The 18,453-nt window shown below is 49.9% G+C and overlaps 1 protein-coding gene across 1 annotated transcript in view; it reads left to right on the forward strand.

Moving 5' to 3' along the window:
• Window positions 1-17,094, forward strand: part of FOSL2 (FOS like 2, AP-1 transcription factor subunit) — a 20,131-nt gene extending 3,037 nt beyond the window's left edge. The window contains exons 2-4 of the mRNA XM_053588137.1: window positions 9,408-9,659; window positions 13,635-13,742; window positions 16,053-17,094. Of these exons, the coding sequence (XP_053444112.1) occupies window positions 9,408-9,659; window positions 13,635-13,742; window positions 16,053-16,571 (879 nt within the window). The 3' untranslated portion in view covers window positions 16,572-17,094. The remainder of the gene's footprint in view (window positions 1-9,407; window positions 9,660-13,634; window positions 13,743-16,052) is intronic.
• The last annotated feature ends 1,359 nt before the right edge of the window (window positions 17,095-18,453 follow it).

Here is an 18,453-nt window from a genome sequence, read left to right on the forward strand (position 1 = left end):
GGCCTCATTACTGAAGCAAAAAAAAAAAAAAAAGCAGCTGTTGGCTAATTCCTTGCATGCTGTAACACATGAGGATTTTGCAATTAGCAATAACCAGTGCACAACGTTCTTGAGTATGCGCCTGCCCATTCCGCCCAGCATTGTGAGAGACATCTTTCAAATTGGAGGGATTGGCAAGGTAATGCCACTTTAGACAAGAGTCTCACTCTTCCCGCTCCTTGGTGACAGTGCTTGGGTGGGTAGGTGGTGGCAAGGAGGAGTGTGGGTGGCAAGGGTTTTTCCATCATTGCCCCGACTTTGAGCAAAATTGTTCTGTGGTCCTAAGGACTGACTTCAGAGGTTTTTGTTACTTCACATGTCTGTGCGATGACCCTGCCCTGTCTCAGGCTCAAGGTAACTTTATTACATACCAGATAAAACCTGTAATCACTTTATTTCTCTCAGCTTCCTTTACTGAGAGACTTTCTGGCAGTTAGTGGATGGATTTCCTTCTTTATGGCATCTCAGTGGACCAATCAGTGTGAGCTAGGGTTCTTTGGTTCTTCCTTAGGCAAGTTAATACTATTTTTTCCAAGTCTGTTTGTGGGGTCCAGTATTTCCAAAAAGTTTATTCAACCCTGAGCGTTCCTCTTCTCTCTGGCTTCATAAAGCTTGGAACACATGGTGATGAGTTCCAGTGATGTTTGGGGCTAGGGGGAGCAGACAACTCTTTGTTAGAACCTCTGTTCTTACATATGGCAGGAACTTGAAGCATGAAAAATATTTCCTGTTCCAGTTATAGTTTTAATCTCAAAGATTGGTCATTGGTGATTTTGTTTTGTCAATAAGAGTTGCATGCATCTCCTCCCCCCCCCCCCCGCATTTTTCTTTTTGTTGTTGTTGACATTTTTTCTCTCTTAACTTTTCTGAGGAAAATGCCTCCCAGATATATGCCCTGCCTGGCTGCTTACGGTTTCAGAGCCTGAACATTACGCAATCCATCCAGTTACACAAACATAGGTCATTTCATAACTTGTTTTCATCAGCTGGGCCCCCTTTTAATGAAAAAAACAAAACAAAAACAAGACCTAGAACTTTTCCAAGGCTGCTATTTGTCTGTTTCTCAGATAGCTTGTGAAAATAAATCATGGAGGGTATTTCCTTTCTGGAATCAAGGAATACCAGACTATCTCTCTTCTTCCTCAGCCACCCTTTCCCAAGACAAACATGCGCGCGCGCACACACACACACACACACACACACACACACACACACACACACACACACACAAAATTCCCCAGAGTGAACTTTTGCCAACTGTACCAGACTGGGACATTCCTCACATCAAAGAACTTTTACCAGAAATGACTGTGATTCCCAAGTCAGCCTCAACCATGCCTCTTTAGTGCCCCCTATGGGACATTTTTAGAAAAACTATCTTGGGAATGTATTTTTCCAGTCCCAGGGAATGTTAACTTGGTCAGTTTTCTGAATTCTTAGGATTTCTTTCTTTCTTTTTTTTAATTAGGGACACATGAATGCCATATATTTAACAGTGGTTAGTTAGGAACTTCTTGACTTCAAAATGAGTTTCTTTTACAAATTTTGTTCTAAATAAAACCTGTTCGAAAAAGGAGTGCTTTCTTTCTTTCCCTATTTTGGTGTCTGTCCATTAGGGTGCCCTCACAACATTTTCAAATTCCCAGGGCTTGTTTTCTTGATGTGTTTGTATTAGGAGGGCAGGAGGGTCATTCACAATTGGTGGGAACGTAGGAGGCATATATTAAGGGTCTGGGTGCTTTTTTTTTTTTTTTTTTGCCTTGATCTTACAGATGTTGTAGATTAGGATCAAACAAAATGTTATCCCAAGAATTTGTCTGTTCCGCTGATTCTTGATGGTGGAAGTCAGCTTCACTTTTTCATCAAAGAGAGTGGGGTGAAACAGCAGTCATGTATTGTCTGAGTGGCAGTTGAATTTTCCTATCTAAACCCCTGAGTGCATTTCCATTAATTTATTTCTGCCTGTCTTATTATTCAAGGTGAGTGTAAAGTTAGGAGACTTGTTCTCTTTTCTTTCTTAACACAAACACACCAGAATGTGTATGTCTAAGTCACTCTCGTCCCTTTCATTGTTTTTCCTTGAGGAGACTAAAAACTTATTTGAATGCTATAGCAATTGCTCAGACTCCGAAAGATTTTTCACTGTCCTTCTTTTGGAATTACTTTCAGCACATTCTTTTGAAAACCTTCCCTGTTAGCAAATCTTTGTCCTTTGAAGAGTGAATTCATTATTTGGAAATTACCAAAAGATCTTTAGAACCAAGTCTGACATATGAAGTCTCGGTGATCAGACTGGCTCCAATGTAGAGTATGAACCTGGGTCCCTGGGACAGCAGGAGCCTGCCTGGGAAAGCTCTCCCCATGAGCAAGGCACACCAGAGCAGGCGCCTTCCCTGATAACACTTGTGCCATCAATACGTTGGATTTTTTCCTTCTGTTAAACAGGAATAAAGATACTGGTTTTGAGAATTAAGGAAACTAACTTTCTGGTCTATTCATTGAAAGAATGGGGAAAAAATAGCATCATTACTTTGTGGATATGTCTCATCTGTGTTGTATGTGGTATCTGTTGGTGGCCACAGCATTTCAAAATAATGGCAGCTGCCCTTGATGGAGGCAAATATATCTGTACCAAACCCCCTTTGGTAATTCTACCCCTCTTTAGCTCCCTGGGATGGAGACAGAAGATATAAGATTTCTCTTGGCCCACCCGTCTCTCAGCCCTGGCATGTGGTGCTGAGACCACACCAGGGCCACTTTCCTGTGGTTCGGAGGGAAGATAGATGACAGGTCCTTCTCATTAAGGGCAGAGCTGCCAAGAGTTGGTGGGAGTCCCAAAGGGTCGACCGAATTAGCAGAGTGAATTCTCTGATGCTTTGCAGTGGGGCTTTTGGCCCAGAGGGCCCTGGAGGAAAGAAACCCGGGACCTTGGGGGATACTTGTCTTATTTTCCTGGCTTCTTCTTTTCTTCCCTGCTTCTCTTCACCCTGGCAGTGAGGTGAAGGAGGTGGAGTGGAGGGTGACAGGAGGCCAGTCACCTGAGATAGCATTTGTATGCTGTCACACTGTGGGAATTCATGAGTTATTAGCAACAATTTCCATTGTAACATAAGTGGCATTTCCTCAGAGAGGAATGAAAGGTCAGAGGTCAAGGTGACATTCAATACAGACTGTGTGAACACTGGTTGAATTCCATATAGAAGGCTTTGGAGAACTTCCCAAGTTCGGTACATATAGAGAACATTTGGATTAAACTGGACCTCAGCAAGGTTATTGAATGAGGCAGCGTTTGTCCTTAGCTTGTCCTCTTCTCCGGAGTCCATCTTCTGAGCTGTTGGAATTTTCCTTTTCCCATCTTGGGAATCTGAAAAAGGAGATCTTAAGAGAAAGAACCCAGTGTCTTCCTAGACACACACAGTCACACCTGCTCTTCTGATGAGGCAGGTCAGAGTCTACAGGGGTGCATGGCTTGAATGCTTGGAGGCCCAGACAATCATCAATCTGATGGAGAGGATGGGCCAAGAGCACCACCCTTGATGTCCATGTCAGGTAGCAGTCCTGCCCCAGTCAGGAGTCTCTGGGATAAAACTTCTCTTCCCCATCTAGTCCTGTGGCAATTAGGGGTCCAAACTCTAGTTCCAAAAAAGGGGTGACCCTCATTTATGAATCTAAAATCCTTGCCGTAGACTCTCCAAAGACAATTTTCCCAAATCAGCAACTATTGGGCTATTAGGGACCATCTATTAGGGACTTCTCTGACCTGAAGTTGCCGAAGAGACCCCGTGTTCTCAGCTGTCTTTCTTACTGGAAGTGGGAGGAGCATGCACATACTTGAACTATGCAGCCCCATGGGTGCAGGGTAATGGGGTTGCCATGCTCAAAAACCCACAAAAAAGGCTTGTCAGGGCTTGAACTTAGGCTCAGGGTCTGAAGATTCAATGTCATGAGCAAGAGCCTGTCCCCTTGGCTCCCTGTCTTAAAGGAATATCTTGGTTCTGATTTTTTGCTTTCTTTTATCCTCTCTTTACTCTTTTCCCTCCAGCCTGAGCATGGGAGATGAGAATGATTCTCTAGGACAGGGATTGACAAAGTATGGCCCAAGTGTTTTTGTAAATAAGTTTAATGGAATACAGGCATGCCTGTTTGTTTACATATTATCTCTGGCTGCCTTCACACAGAATGGCAGAGTTGAGTTTCCACAGAGACCGTGTGGCCTGCAAAGCCTAAACTATTTGCCATCTGGCCCTTTATAGCAAAAGTTTGCTGAACTCTGCTGAAGGATGTTGTTGGAGACCACTTTGTCCTTTTATAGGCATTCTTGCCCACCCAGAAGTCACAGTTAGATGAAGCATTTGGAGGCTTTGCTAGGCTGGAACCACATAGCCATCCAAGCATCTTCAATCCTCTCCTAAAGGAGGAGCATCACAGGGCCTACAGAGCCCCAGGGGAGCCAAGTTAGGTCCCAAGATACCTCTCCCTAACCCCTCACTCCCAACACACACCTGGTACTACAACAGAGCTAAAACAACCCTAAGGCCCATAGCTGGGAAACTCTATGTTGGTTTCTGTTTAATGTTAACTCACTCGTAGAGAACCTTGATTTGTCCCAAGGATGTGACATTTGGCTGATTCCTGGGTCTCTTGGTATAGAAGAATAACAGGCTAGCTTCTGGGACCACAGGCTCCTAACTTTGCTTCTCTCCTATTCCAGCATTGCTTTTTCAATAACAGGTTCAGAGTTGAGACAAGGCCCATCTGCCAGATCTAATCGAAACTTTTGTGTCTCCCACAGAGGCTCCTCTTGGAGACAAAAGCCTCCTTTATCAGAGCCCCAGGCCCCTCTGGGGATGGGACATTGTTTTCCTTGCAGTTTGGAGCCAGTGTATTATCCAGATGGCTTTACCTCCTGTCTGAAACAAGGTGTACAAGCGTTTCAGAGGCAGTCATTACCTCCTGCCTGGTTTTTATTGCTGTCTTGTTTTGTCTAGAACAAGCCATTGCTGCAAGGAATCTGCCTAGTGTACGCCAGGGAGCACATTCTGCAGACCTGCCTTCCACAGCGGAGGATCGGAGGGCACGAGAAGGGCTGAAAGTCATCCACTTACTCCAAAGGGATCTTCATTTCTAAGCCCTTTTTTCTTTCTATCTTTCTTTCTTTCATTTTTTTTGTATTCTTCCACAGGCATTAAGTTTGCTTTAGGTTTTTTACTTGCTTTCTCAAGCCTAAAATGGAGCGCTTTGTTTTGTTGGATTGAGGTGCAGCTTTCTTGGGTGCTTTCCTGAAAGGATAGCTGACAGCTCCCCCATGGAGGTGAGGCTCACACGAAACCATCGAACTGGGTGCCTCAGGTGCTTGTCAAACCTGGAATCTGACTTTGGGAGAAATATAATTAAAATGTTGGGTGCTTCCCAGGAGTGGGAGGCTGGTGGTTCTTCTAGAAGCCTCCTGTGCCGACTACACAGACATATAATGATGGAGGAGCTGCCACTGATGGCGGTGGTGGGGATGACGACGATAGCACCTTCCATTTGTTCTGAGCAGTGTTTCTCAACTCTCGCTGCACATTAGAATCTTCTTGGGAATTTTTTAAAAATACGGTCATCAGAGCTCCTCCCCAAACTAATGATTTGAGAGCTCTAATAGTGAGGCCCTGGCATTAGTGTTATTTTTACAAGCTTCTCAGTTTGTAGAAAATATTTTAATGTGCAGCCAGGGTTGAGAGCCACTGGTGTGCTGTAGAGCCTGTGATTACAAGTAGCTATTTGTTTAATCCTCGTGACAGTGCAGGGCTTGGTTAGGGCTCCCCTTTATATCCATGGGATTGAGTCTGCCGCGATTTGCTCAGGGCAAAGCACTTAGTGGCTAAGCCCGGCCACAGCCCAAGCCTTCTGAACTCACAGTGCAGTGCTGACTCCCGCCCATCCCACCCAGCAGACCGGGAGAAAAACAATTGTCTGTGTCTTGGTGCCTCTGCATACGCTCAGCCCTGCCTGCTGTACTCACGTACTCTGCCTCCGCAAAGCCCAGCCCTGGCCGTCCATTTTTTCTCCTTGAAGATTTCCTTGGAAGATCATTTCCCACTTCCCTGTTTGCTGCACCCTTCACATGTGCCTGCCCATGCACGTACACACTTGCTTTTTTTCAGTCAGCTCCTGATAAAAAGCTCAGCTGTCTTTGCCCTTGGAGGCGCAACTCAGAAGCTATTGTTCTGGGCAGCTTTACCCCAGAATCCCAGAACCCATTGCTCTGGGTAATTTTTCTCACAAAAGCCCAGAATCCTTTTCTCTGGTAGCATTCTTCATGGAATCCCAAAATCCATTGCACTAGGTAACATTCCTCATGGAATCCCAGAATCCAGTGCACTGGGTGACATTCCTCGTGGAATCCCAGAATCCAGTGCACTGGGTGACAATCCTCGTGGAATCCCAGAATCCACTGCACTGGGTGACAATCCTCGTGGAATCCCAGAATCCACTGCACTGGGTGACATTCCTCGTGGAATCCCAGAATCCAGTGCACTGGGTGACATTCCTCGTGGAATCCCAGAATCCAGTGCACTGGGTGACATTCCTCGTGGAATCCCAGAATCCAGTGCACTGGGTGACATTCCTCGTGGAATCCCAGAATCCAGTGCACTGGGTGACAATCCTCGTGGAATCCCAGAATCCACTGCAGTGGGTGACATTCCTCGTGGAATCCCAGAATCCAGTGCACTGGGTGACATTCCTCGTGGAATCCCAGAATCCACTGCACTGGGTGACATTCCTCGTGGAATCCCAGAATCCACTGCACTGGGTGACATTCCTCGTGGAATCCCAGAATCCAGTGCACTGGGTGACATTCCTCGTGGAATCCCAGAATCCAGTGCACTGGGTGACATTCCTCGTGGAATCCCAGAATCCAGTGCACTGGGTGACATTCCTCGTGGAATGCCAGAATCCAGTGCACTGGGTGACAATCCTCGTGGAATCCCAGAATCCAGTGCACTGGGTGACATTCCTCGTGGAATCCCAGAATCCAGTGCACTGGGTGACAATCCTCGTGGAATCCCAGAATCCAGTGCACTGGGTGACAATCCTCGTGGAATCCCAGAATCCAGTGCACTGGGTGACATTCCTCGTGGAATCCCAGAATCCAGTGCACTGGGTGACATTCCTCGTGGAATCCCAGAATCCAGTGCACTGGGTGACATTCCTCGTGGAATCCCAGAATCCAGTGCACTGGGTGACATTCATCGTGGAATCCCAGAATCCAGTGCACTGGGTGACAATCCTCGTGGAATCCCAGAATCCACTGCACTGGGTGGCATTCCTCGTGGAATCCCAGAATCCAGTGCACTGGGTGGCATTCCTCGTGGAATCCCAGAATCCAGTGCACTGGGTGGCATTCCTCGTGGAATCCCAGAATCCAGTGCACTGGGTGACAATCCTCGTGGAATCCCAGAATCCAGTGCACTGGGTGGCATTCCTCGTGGAATCCCAGAATCCAGTGCACTGGGTGGCATTCCTCGTGGAATCCCAGAATCCACTGCACTGGGTGGCATTCCTCGTGGAATCCCAGAATCCAGTGCACTGGGTGACATTCCTCGTGGAATCTCAGAATCCACTGCATTGGGTAACATTCCTTGTGGAATCCCGGAATCCATTGCTCTGGGAAGCTCTCCTCCAGAGTTCCAGAATGCATTGCACTGGGTAACTTTCCTCACAGAAGCCCAGAGTCCCTTGGGCTGGGCAGTTCTCTTCACTGCCCATGGCCTGGGGCCTTGGGGAATCTGGGGGATGAAGCAGCCACATTCCAGTGCCCAGACTGGGGTCAGGTGGGAGGCAGTGAGGAAGGGTCTCCAGCCCTGCCAGCTACAGTGAGGTACTCTAAGCTTTGCTGTATTTGCACAGCAGGAACCCAGATGTTGTCACCCAGCAAAGACAGTGGTGGTGGCCACTTCCATTGCTGCTAATGCTTCTAATCCTAGATGGTTGGGTTGGACTAGAGTAGGTGGGATCCTATAGTGTCCATGCCAATGATAGTGGGCTTCATCTAGGACCAGACAGACCTGTGGGACCTTCTGGTGAGAGGGAAATTCTGTAGGAACCTTGACATGGATGACCTGCCTCTCTGTCTGAGGGGACTGGGAGTGGATATTGGCTCTTAAGGCTGGATTTTGAGGTAGAAAGAAGCGAAACTACAGAAGCTTGTGTGGCAAAGTGCTCTGGCCTCTTTCTCGGGCTGAACTGGGTTTGAGTCCCGATCCAGCAGTGTGTTTTTGGATAAGTTACTTAATGCCATTTAAGTAACCTCTGCCTCTGCAGTGCAGATAATGGTTATTCTTACCTTAGAGGGAGATTAAATGACATAATCTATAGTTAAGATGCTAAAATGGCATCTGCCAATTAGTAAGCCCTCGGTAAATGTTAGCTATTGTTACTATCGTTGTCATTTCACCTACGAGGTTAGGGAAGAGACTAGAGAATCTTTGTGGAGACAGTAGTCACCTGAGGATGAGGGTTCACCGGGCTTCTGTTAAGCTACCAGTATGGTTAGAGGGAGCTTCTGTTAAGGGGGCTTTCCCCTAAAAAGCTGGAAGGGGGAGGCTCTTCCCTTCTCCCCCCTCTCTTCATTTTCCAGTAGCTGCCTTGGAGAAAGGTCAGGGTCAGCTGCTGAACATGGATAGATATGTAGATAGAGACACAGTGGGTCTGCCCCAAGCAAGGTGCCAATCAATGGAAAGGAGGAGGGACAAGAAATCAAGAGGAAATCTGGCTCTAAAATGTCACCACTTTCTAGTCTTGTCGGCTGAAGAACACCTTCTCTTGGACCTGGCCTTACCCTGATGGGGTCATAGCCCTATCCTAAACCTCTTTGAGAAGTGACAAAAGCAGACACGGTATGCATCTTGGTGATCATTTTGCTCCAGAGCTGCTGGTGTGCATGCAGATCTCTTCGGGGTGTCCTGAGCCAGTAGCCTGGGAGATAGCTGGCAGGTGACAGGCTCAGGAGGCCCAGATGTCACATCCTGCAGATGTGCATCCCAAAGGAGAGGGGCCTGCTGAGTGTGAGTGGCTAGGGCTCTCACCTGTCCTAGAAGTCATTTGGGATATGGCAGCATCATTCCAGAACTACCTGGGAATAGCACCAGTCAGGGAGCTGGTCTGATGTGAGGCCCTAGGAATAGCCAAGACCTCCTTGATTCTTGGATGTGGAGGACTTGCCTGCTACTTATCCAGGGAAGCCCACCTGGAGCCCTGACCTTGCTCTCCATGCACCGACTCTATTCTCTGCTGGTATTTGCCTCTGCTCTGCTCAGTATTTATTCAGTATCTTGTTCTACTCAGTATTTATTGGCTCAATTGTATTTTTCTCCTCATTTCAGAAATTCCGGGTAGATATGCCTGGCTCAGGCAGTGCCTTCATCCCAACCATCAACGCCATCACGACCAGCCAGGACCTGCAGTGGATGGTGCAGCCCACGGTGATCACCTCCATGTCCAACCCGTACCCGCGCTCGCACCCCTACAGCCCCCTGCCGGGCCTGGCCTCTGTCCCAGGACACATGGCTCTCCCAAGACCTGGTGTGATCAAGACCATTGGCACCACTGTGGGCCGCAGGAGGAGAGATGAACAGGTATAGCTTGGACCAATGGAAAGGAGCCATACTGGTAGCTTTTGGGGCCTCAGAAACACAGAATATTCTTTTGCAGACTTGTAGGGGGCAGGGTTCACATTTTGAGAGCACCAAGGAGATGAGGGAAGGAGATAAGGAACACATCTTCCTCATCACTGGAGGCAGAGCAGGAGAACTGAGAGTCAGGGCTCACTCACGTCCCTTGGAATCTCTGAGTCTCAGTTTTCTCAGCCACAAAATGGGGATCATGCTTCCTATTAGCCAGGACTTGTTGCTGTTCAAGTAAGATCATATGGAAAAGAGTATGTTGTAAGTGGTAAAGTGTCAACAAATGGGAAGGACTGCTATGACCAGCAGACAGCAGTATCCTTCGCAGGTCCTTGGCAGAGGGGCCCAGTCAGCCTTGGCTGTGAGTGTCTGTGGATTAGTCCTGAGCTGTCTCCCACCATGTGGTATAGCCAGGGATCCCGCAGACTGAAAGGCTCGGGCTCTGGGCAGTACTGCCCATGTGACTTCCCACTTCTCAGTGTCCCAGGCCTCCAACTCAAAACAGGAGCCCATTTCCAGGGCCTTGGAAGGCACAGTCCAGGAGTACAGTGACTCTGAGGCCTCAGGATATGTTTGGCTGTGTTAGCTGACAGGGGAGGGTGAGCAAGGGAAGGCCAGACATCAGCCTTTCTTTCTTCAAGGGGCTCATCTTTGAGAGAGAATTAACCTGGATGGGAAGGGAGCCAGAAATGGCAGGACCTCTGCTATTTAGGCTCAGAGGGCCCATCTCTTGTATCCACAGTGAGCCTGGGAAGTGCTCAGACTCCTGGTTTCAGAAGGAGAAATTAGAATCATACCTAATCCCAGAAAGAAGGAAATGAGGCCTTCAAAGAGCACCATCTGTCCCTCTGCACAGATGATGCAGCAAAGGCCCAGACACACCTGCCTGGGGTCACTTGGCAAGTGAGTGGGCAAGTCTGGTCTAGGTCCCAGTTCCCTGAATTCCCTACACAGTGCTTGTTCTTACCAGGATATGCCCACAGGAGTCCAGGAAGGGGAAAATGCTTTAGCAGTAGAATCCCTTTTGAAATGAAATGTTAACCTGATGAACTACTCCAGCGACAGCACTGGAACACTTTCCCATTTCAACCATGCGCTATCTCTACTCTGAGATCCCCAGGGGCCACCATGTAACAATCTAAGGACTTTTCAAACATGATTTCCAGTGGGTAATGGTGGATCTAGTGCCAGTAGTCTCAGGATACTTAGAATTACAGGGATCGCCACTCCAAGAAACTCAGGATCCCTGTTCCTCTGAGGACAAAGCTGTTCATATATACTATGTGTTGCTTTATTCTCTTGATGGTGGCACCACAGTGCAGGGCCACTTGGGAAGGGATGTCTGATAGACACTGTAATAGAGCTCATAGTGGCTTCTACTGCTGGGGCAAGTGGTCAATATGCCCCTCACAGTTGCTTACCGTAATTGCAGCTGTAAATATTACAGTGGCTGTGATCATAATGTCCTCCACGCAGTCCAAGGGACAGAGCTTTATAGTCACTGATGAGCTGGATTCTCCCAGGATATAAACAATCCCTGAATGGGGCCCAGGCTTTTGAGGTAACCTTCTGGGCTACTAGGACAAACACAAGATGTGCTGAACACTCTTGACTGTCTTCTGGGCCTCGCTCATGCCACGTTTAGAAGTTTACATCTGGAAGGGACTTTGGAGACCATCTTTTCTAATTTTCCCTCTACCAATTTTTTTATAGATAAGGAAACTGAGGTCCAGAAAGGTGAGGGGGCCTACCAAGAGTCACATAGTGAGTGAGTGGCAGAGCCAGGACTGGAATTCAACTCTTTTGACCTTCAGCCCAGTGGTTCTGTCACCACACCATTTAGGCGTGCCCTAAGATAATCTGTCTGGAGAATTTCCTTCCTTTTTTGAGAGGGAGGGAGAGAATAAGGAGCATTTTTTATCCCACGTCAGTTGGGAATTCAGACAGGCATCTGGCAGCTTTGAGGAAGCCTGGGCAGTGGCATCCTAGAGCTGTGGCTATTGAGGTTCCTAGCCTGGGGGTCCTTTCTCCAGCTCACTTCTGCCTCCCCAGCCTCCCGCGGGGGAGGAGCCTCTTACCAGGAGCCTGCCCGGGAGGCTACCTGTGTGCCCAGTGGCGTGACTCTGGGGAGGTGGGGAGGGAAGGGCGTGTGTGGTGTGCCGGTGGAAACGTGCTGGTGGCGTTGACACACTAAAGCTGTAACCATGCTGCTCTCGCCACCCCCGAACACTTCCTATGTTGACAGCTCCCACAAGTTGCCTCATGCCTGAACAAATAGGAAAGAGACTTCTGGGCCAATCAGGAGGCCAAAAGTTGTCTAGAAGCAGCCAAGAGGGAAGGGAGGCTTGAAGTAGACCAAAGCCAGCCTTCTTCTTATCTGTGCCTCATCAGTAAGGGACTTGGGGGGCTTGCTAGACCTAAAGGGATTCCTGGTGGCTCTTTTGTGGTGATCAGCTGTGGGGGCAAGTGGCCAGTATCCTCCTCACAGCGCAGCAAGGCCACAAGGCTCTCTTGGTAACTGTTGGGCTCAGGTCAAGACAGGTTTAGGAGCAGCAAGTATTCAGAGCCTTAGCCAAGTGGCTTCATGACCTCAGCCAGGCCACTAGGTCACTTCAATGTGGACAGCCATTGGATTGTCCTCGCTGATGCTGTGTCCTGCTTTGGTATTCAGAACATCACAGCAACAGACCTCTGGGGCTACAGGGAGCATCCTGGGACTCTGACCTGGGTTCAACCCAGACAGTGGCACCTGCTGACATGAGGTGGCCGGCAGTCGAGGCAGCATCCCTCCATGGGGCAGCTTTTCTCCCTTCCTCCAAAAGTGGCTTCAGCTTTTCCCCCATGTCCCTTGTGGGTGGGCCAAGATCTTATTCCCCTTGGAATCTTGTAAGCCTCCAATCTAATGCTGGGTCACATAGTAGGTGGAAAGTCAGTGTCTAATAAATGAATGGGATGGTATTTACATTGCCCCACAGCCATTTCCTGGTGTCACCTCTGCTAGAGAGGAGCATCAGGCCACAGTTCTGGAAGAGCTCTATGTAACCAGAGGATTGGCCCTGCTTAGTACAGTGGAGATTTTGCCCTCTGGTGTGAGTGATAAGTCTCTAATCATCCTCTTTGAAGGAGCTAGATCCCAAGCTCTTTACAGGGGCATCATTCTTTTGTTCACAGAGAAATCTCAAGCCCCTAGAACAGGGTCTGGTTGTAGAAGCAGGTCCTGTGTGTTGAATGAATGGATGTGGTGGGCAGGGGGATTTAACACGCCGGGGCTCTTCCTCCTCTCGCACATCTTATTCAGCCTAGTACTTTGCCAGGGAGTCCCTGGGGTTGAACTGTGAGCAGCTGGCACTCCAGGGTAGGCAGAGGAAGTTGGGAGTGGAGTGGCACCCTTAGCCCTCCCACTGGTAACAACAGAACAATCCCCCCGGGTGGTTATTGCCTGTGTGAGGACTTTGGGCCCAGCTACTTAACCAAATGGGGATAATGAGGCTTGCAGAGCAGGCAGAGCTGTGGGGAGGAATAATTAGCAGGCTTTGGAAGAAGCTGCTTAAGTGGGTGGGGCCAGGCCTGGCTGGCAGGTGAGGGCTTTCTTGGGGAAACATCCACAACTCTGTCTCTCTGGCCTGGGCACTGAATCAGGGCTGACGTGACAAATGCTGCCATCGTACCTAGCCAGTGAATCCCTGACCCGCTGCTGCTCTGTTCTCCCTTTAAACACAGACATTACCTTCCAAGGCAGATTCAGCGCTCCCAGGCAGCTAAACATCAGTGAGCTGCGTCTGCTGACCTCTGAACCCAGCTACACTCTTGCCCTCCCCCACCTCCCCATTCCAGAAGGGCTTCTTGCCTTATTTAAAATATAGTTTTTAAAAAATGCTGTTAGCCATTTACCCTATTCTAATCACAATACTTGACCTTGGCCTTTAGCTGTCTCCTGAAGAGGAGGAGAAGCGTCGGATCCGGAGGGAGAGGAATAAGCTGGCTGCAGCCAAGTGCCGGAACCGACGCCGGGAGCTGACGGAGAAGCTGCAGGCGGTGAGGAGCTTTGCGTGGGTTGGGAGCACTTCTTTGTGGGCACAGCAATAGCTGTGGAGATAGAACACCCCTTCCTTTGACACTGTGCTGAATGAAAAAAGAGAGAGGGAATGGGCTGACCTTTGGCACCAGCCAGAGCCTAGAGAACACTCTTGGACCTAGCACCTTTTTTACTCAGTATCTGAGTGTTCTCTGCTCTCAGAACTTCTGGGGTTCCTGGGCAAGGGATGGCAGTGGGTGTTGGTCCCGACCTGCCCGCTCCAGGTATACTTCCCAAGGTCCCAGCCTCCCTTATGCCTACCGACAGTAGGAGTGGCCCATCCTGGCTCAAACACTCTGTTTTGGGTGGGGGTGGGGAGGCTGTCATGATGGAGATTGGTCATGTGCCAGCTGAGTTGTATTTCAACTTGGGGTTTTCTCATATCCTTTGGGGGCAGGAGGGTTCCCTACCTCTATCATGAGCCTGAAGCTGTGGTCGTGGGACCTCATTCTATCCTTGTGAGTCACTCCTCCATACTGTCTAATTGCCCATGACCTTGCCCTTCCCTCTCATAAGCTTGAGCTGACTGCTGCATAACTTCCTCTGGAGCCTAGACTCACAGGAAGGGCAATGTGCCATGTGGAGGAAGCCCAGAGCCAGGGCTCAGTTTCCCAGGTGAAATGTTTTCAAAGTGAGATGAGAAAGACTCTGACAGTGGTCCTCACAATCACTGGCCAGGATGGGGGCCTTGGAAAACATCCCATCACTTTTATGTAAACCTCCCAGGTACCAGCCACCTGCTTAAGCTTCCCTTTGTCCATCCTACAGCCCTCACTGTGGGGTATCAAATGTGTACTGCGTGAATTCTGTGATGCCCATAGTAATGTCCCAGGGAAGATGAGTGGGAGCTCTCCATCGGGTGAGGTGAGCCTGTGAGTGATCCGCACTGGCTGGGAGACTCCCTCCCAGGAGCCCTCCCACCACTAACCTTATCCTGTGGGCGCTTCAAGGAACCCCAGAATAGCCTGGCCCCTGAGGTGCCTCTGCTTTCTTCCCCTCCTCCCAGGAGCCTCACACCCTACTCCCCCACCTCCTCCGCCCCCTGACCCAGCCACCCAGAGCCACATCCTCTACAGGAAGCCTCTCAGAAGCTCATGACGTTTGTCAGACCCTTGAGACAGATGGAAACTTTTTTTCACTCCGGAATATGCTGTGCTCTGCTTAATGAAGCTCTTGCCCGTATCTCCTCATTTGTGAACAGGAATCTGTGTTAGGGAAAAAGTAGGCAGGAGGCTGGTGATACACACCTTTTCCTCTCCTATCGCCGCTTCCTCCATGGGCATCAGCTCACTCCTGCCTCTCTGGCTTTGTGTGACAGAAAGGGGCTGAGGTCTTTGCAGGGTGACCCTGGCATTCTCAGAGGTCCTCTCGAGTGATCAGGTTCCTCTGTCAAGCACAGTGGCTGAACTGAATGTTCTCTGAGGGTTTGGGGAGTCCTAAAACATGTGCTGTAGAAATTGGAGGAAAAAAAGGGAGGAGGAGCTGTGATGATCCTGCTGGGACTGGTTGAGCACTTATCACAAGCCAGGCACTGTGCTAGGCGCTGACTATATCTCCACTTTGGTGCAGCCTAGGGTTTAGCACCTGTACATCCACAGGTGAGCTGGCTTGGGGCTGAGGAGGTAGAGAAGGAGAGATGGGTGGGGCCGCATTCTCTGAACAACTCTATTACCCACCCTTCAGGGGTCCCAGGGCGGTCAGGCCACCAAGGCAGTGGGGCACAGTAGGACAAAAACTCTGGAGGCAGATACATTAGGAATCAAATCTGGGCTACCCTACCTTCTAGCTGTGTGACATTAGGCCAGCGGTTCTCAACTTGTGGGTCGCCACCACAGGAACTGTATTAAAGGGTTTCGGCATTAGGAAGGTTGAGAACCACTGCTTTAGGCAAATTACAAAACTCTGAGCCTGGGTTTTCTCATCTGCAAAACGGGTTGATGATAACATCTGCTTTCAAAACTGCTGGAGGATTGAATAAGATAATCTATGAAATGCTTAACACAGTGTTTGGCGCAAAGTAGGTGCTCAATTATGGCAGCTACAGTTATTGCACTCCTCCTGCAAGCCTACTTTCCTTCTTTTGAAATAAAAGGAATCTTGAGCCTCTACGTGACTCAGAACCACTGGGGTTTGTGGCCAGGTGTGTGAGCTGGCCGCTTACAGTCGTTTGAGGACATTGTTTATTTTCCCCTTCCTGTCTGCATCGGAACCACCTCTCAGCAGGTCCCTGGCAGGTAGCTGTTCCTCATATCCCTCTCTTTCCCTTGCAGGAGACGGAGGAGCTGGAGGAGGAGAAGTCAGGCCTGCAGAAAGAGATCGCTGAGCTGCAGAAGGAGAAGGAAAAGCTGGAGTTCATGTTGGTGGCTCATGGCCCTGTTTGCAAGATCAGCCCCGAGGAGCGCCGATCGCCCCCAGCCCCTGGGCTGCAGCCCATGCGCAGTGGGGGTGGTGCAGTGGGTGCTGTGGTGGTGAAACAGGAGCCCCTGGAAGAGGACAGTCCCTCGTCCTCATCAGCAGGGCTGGACAAGGCCCAGCGCTCTGTCATCAAGCCCATTAGCATTGCTGGGGGCTTCTATGGGGAGGAGCCCCTCCACACTCCCATCGTGGTGACCTCCACACCTGCTGTCACTCCAGGCACCTCGAACCTCGTCTTCACCTATCCCAGTGTGCTGGAGCAGGAGTCGCCCGCGTCACCCTCTGAGTCCTGCTCCAAGGCTCACCGCAGAAGCAGTAGCAGCGGGGACCAGTCATCAGACTCCTTGAACTCCCCCACTCTGTTGGCTCTGTAACCCAGTGTACTCTCCTCCCCAGCTCTGGAGGGGGTCCTCATCACTGCCTCCTTCCCAGGGACCAGCACCTTCAAATGCTCCAGGGCCATGAGGGCAAGAAGGAGACCTGCCAGGGAGCTTTGGGGGCTCTGGGGGACCCAGGTGGGACTTGGCAGTGAGGTGCTGGAGGACTTGGTTTGATCTCTTGGAAGCCCTGGGACCTCCTGTCTCATTTATCTTGCAAGCAAATCCTGTTTCTTGAAAAGCCTTGGAGAACTTGGTTTGGTGGACTTAGACATCTCTCTGGCTTCTGAAGAGCCTGAAGCTGGCCTGGACCATTCCTGTCCCTTTGTTACGATACTGTTTCTGGAGTGATGGTGTCCTTCCCTGCCCCACCAAGCATGCTCAGTGCCTTTTGGTTTCACCTTCCCTCCACTTGCCCTTTCCCTCCCCTAGTGTCAATTTCACTCTCTCTTGGTTTTTATGAAATTTGCCATGACATTTCATCTGGGTGGTCTGAATATTAAAGCTCTTCATTTCTGGAGATGGGGCAGCAGGTGACTCTTCTGCTGGGGCTGACTTGTCCAGAAGGGACAGTCAAAGTGCAATACTGAACCTTACCTACCCTGACATTTCCCAGTGTACCAGCATCTCCAGAACTACCAGCAGGGCTCCCTAAGCTCTCAAGGAGATGCCACTGTCACTGGGAGGCTCAGAGGACCCTTCTTCCCCACTCTTGGAGACGGCTTTTGGAGGAGCAACTTGGCCAGAAGACAGGGTGTGAGAGAGACAGCAGGGCACTGGTTGGGTTTGCCAAACGCCTAATTACCAGGCCAGGAATAGTGCCAACAAAGCCACATGGGTGTCCTAGCCAGCTTCCCCTCACCTGGTGTCTTGAGCAGGGCGTCTCCTGTAATTACTGCCTCACCATTCTGCCCCTGGACCCTTCTCTCCAGATGAGGGAGGTGACCCTCCCTAGGAAATACACATGGCTCCAAGTCCCTGCTGGGCTCCACCCTTCCCCCACTCTGGCTCTCAGGGTGACGCCACCCATGGAGATTTAATGGGAGCGTGGGCCTGGACCCTTCCCAGATTGCTGCTGGGTGCCCTTCCCCAAGCCTCAAGGAGCATTTGCCCAGGATGGGAAGGCACAGGAGGCTGGAGGGTGCCACCACCGTTGGAGTGATGTTTGCAGCAGTAGCCCCAGCCCTGCCTGGGCCTTTCCTGCCCTCTGTGGTCATCTGCCACCTGCTGGATCAAGTTTTTTCTCTTTTATACTCCTCTACCCCCAACCCAGTGTGCTCTTTTGGCTCAGTCAGCAAGCTATGAACAGCTGGCCTGAGCTGTGGCTTAATGTGCCATTCCTGGTTGTCTGTTGAATTTTTCCGGCTGCTGAAATCAGAGATAGAATGTGTTGCTTCCCATTGCAGGAGCAGCTCCCTTCCCAGTTTGGGGAGTGGGGAAAGAGTTCCCCTGGCTTACAATTAGAGCCTGGCTCAGCAGGGTCCCTGCCTCCCATTACTCTGAGCCTTTCCTCCTTAGGGCGTGGCTCCCACTGAGCTTCCTGTCATACAAGGTCTTGACATGTGTCCTGGGAGCAGCTCCAGCCCAGCACTGGAGGCTGCTGGGCTAGTGCTCTGCAGTAGACTCTGCTGCTAGTGATTCAACTCGAGAGATCATTGCTGGCTGGAGAGATCAGTTTCCAAGTCTGACTCTGGGGAGAACAGTGACGTGTTCACACAGCTGTTCCCTTACACCAAGGCCACACGTGCTTCTCATTATTTAATGACCATTTCCCACTTTCATGCATTAGACATGTAGAGTGGAATAGCCGTATGCTTAAAATATATGGTCCAGCAGGACTGGCGTGATGTATAAAGGGTAGGCCACGCAGAGAGAGGAG

This window comes from Nycticebus coucang, chromosome 4 (genome assembly GCF_027406575.1).
Source record: "Nycticebus coucang isolate mNycCou1 chromosome 4, mNycCou1.pri, whole genome shotgun sequence".
Classification (NCBI taxonomy): Eukaryota; Metazoa; Chordata; class Mammalia; order Primates; family Lorisidae; genus Nycticebus; species Nycticebus coucang.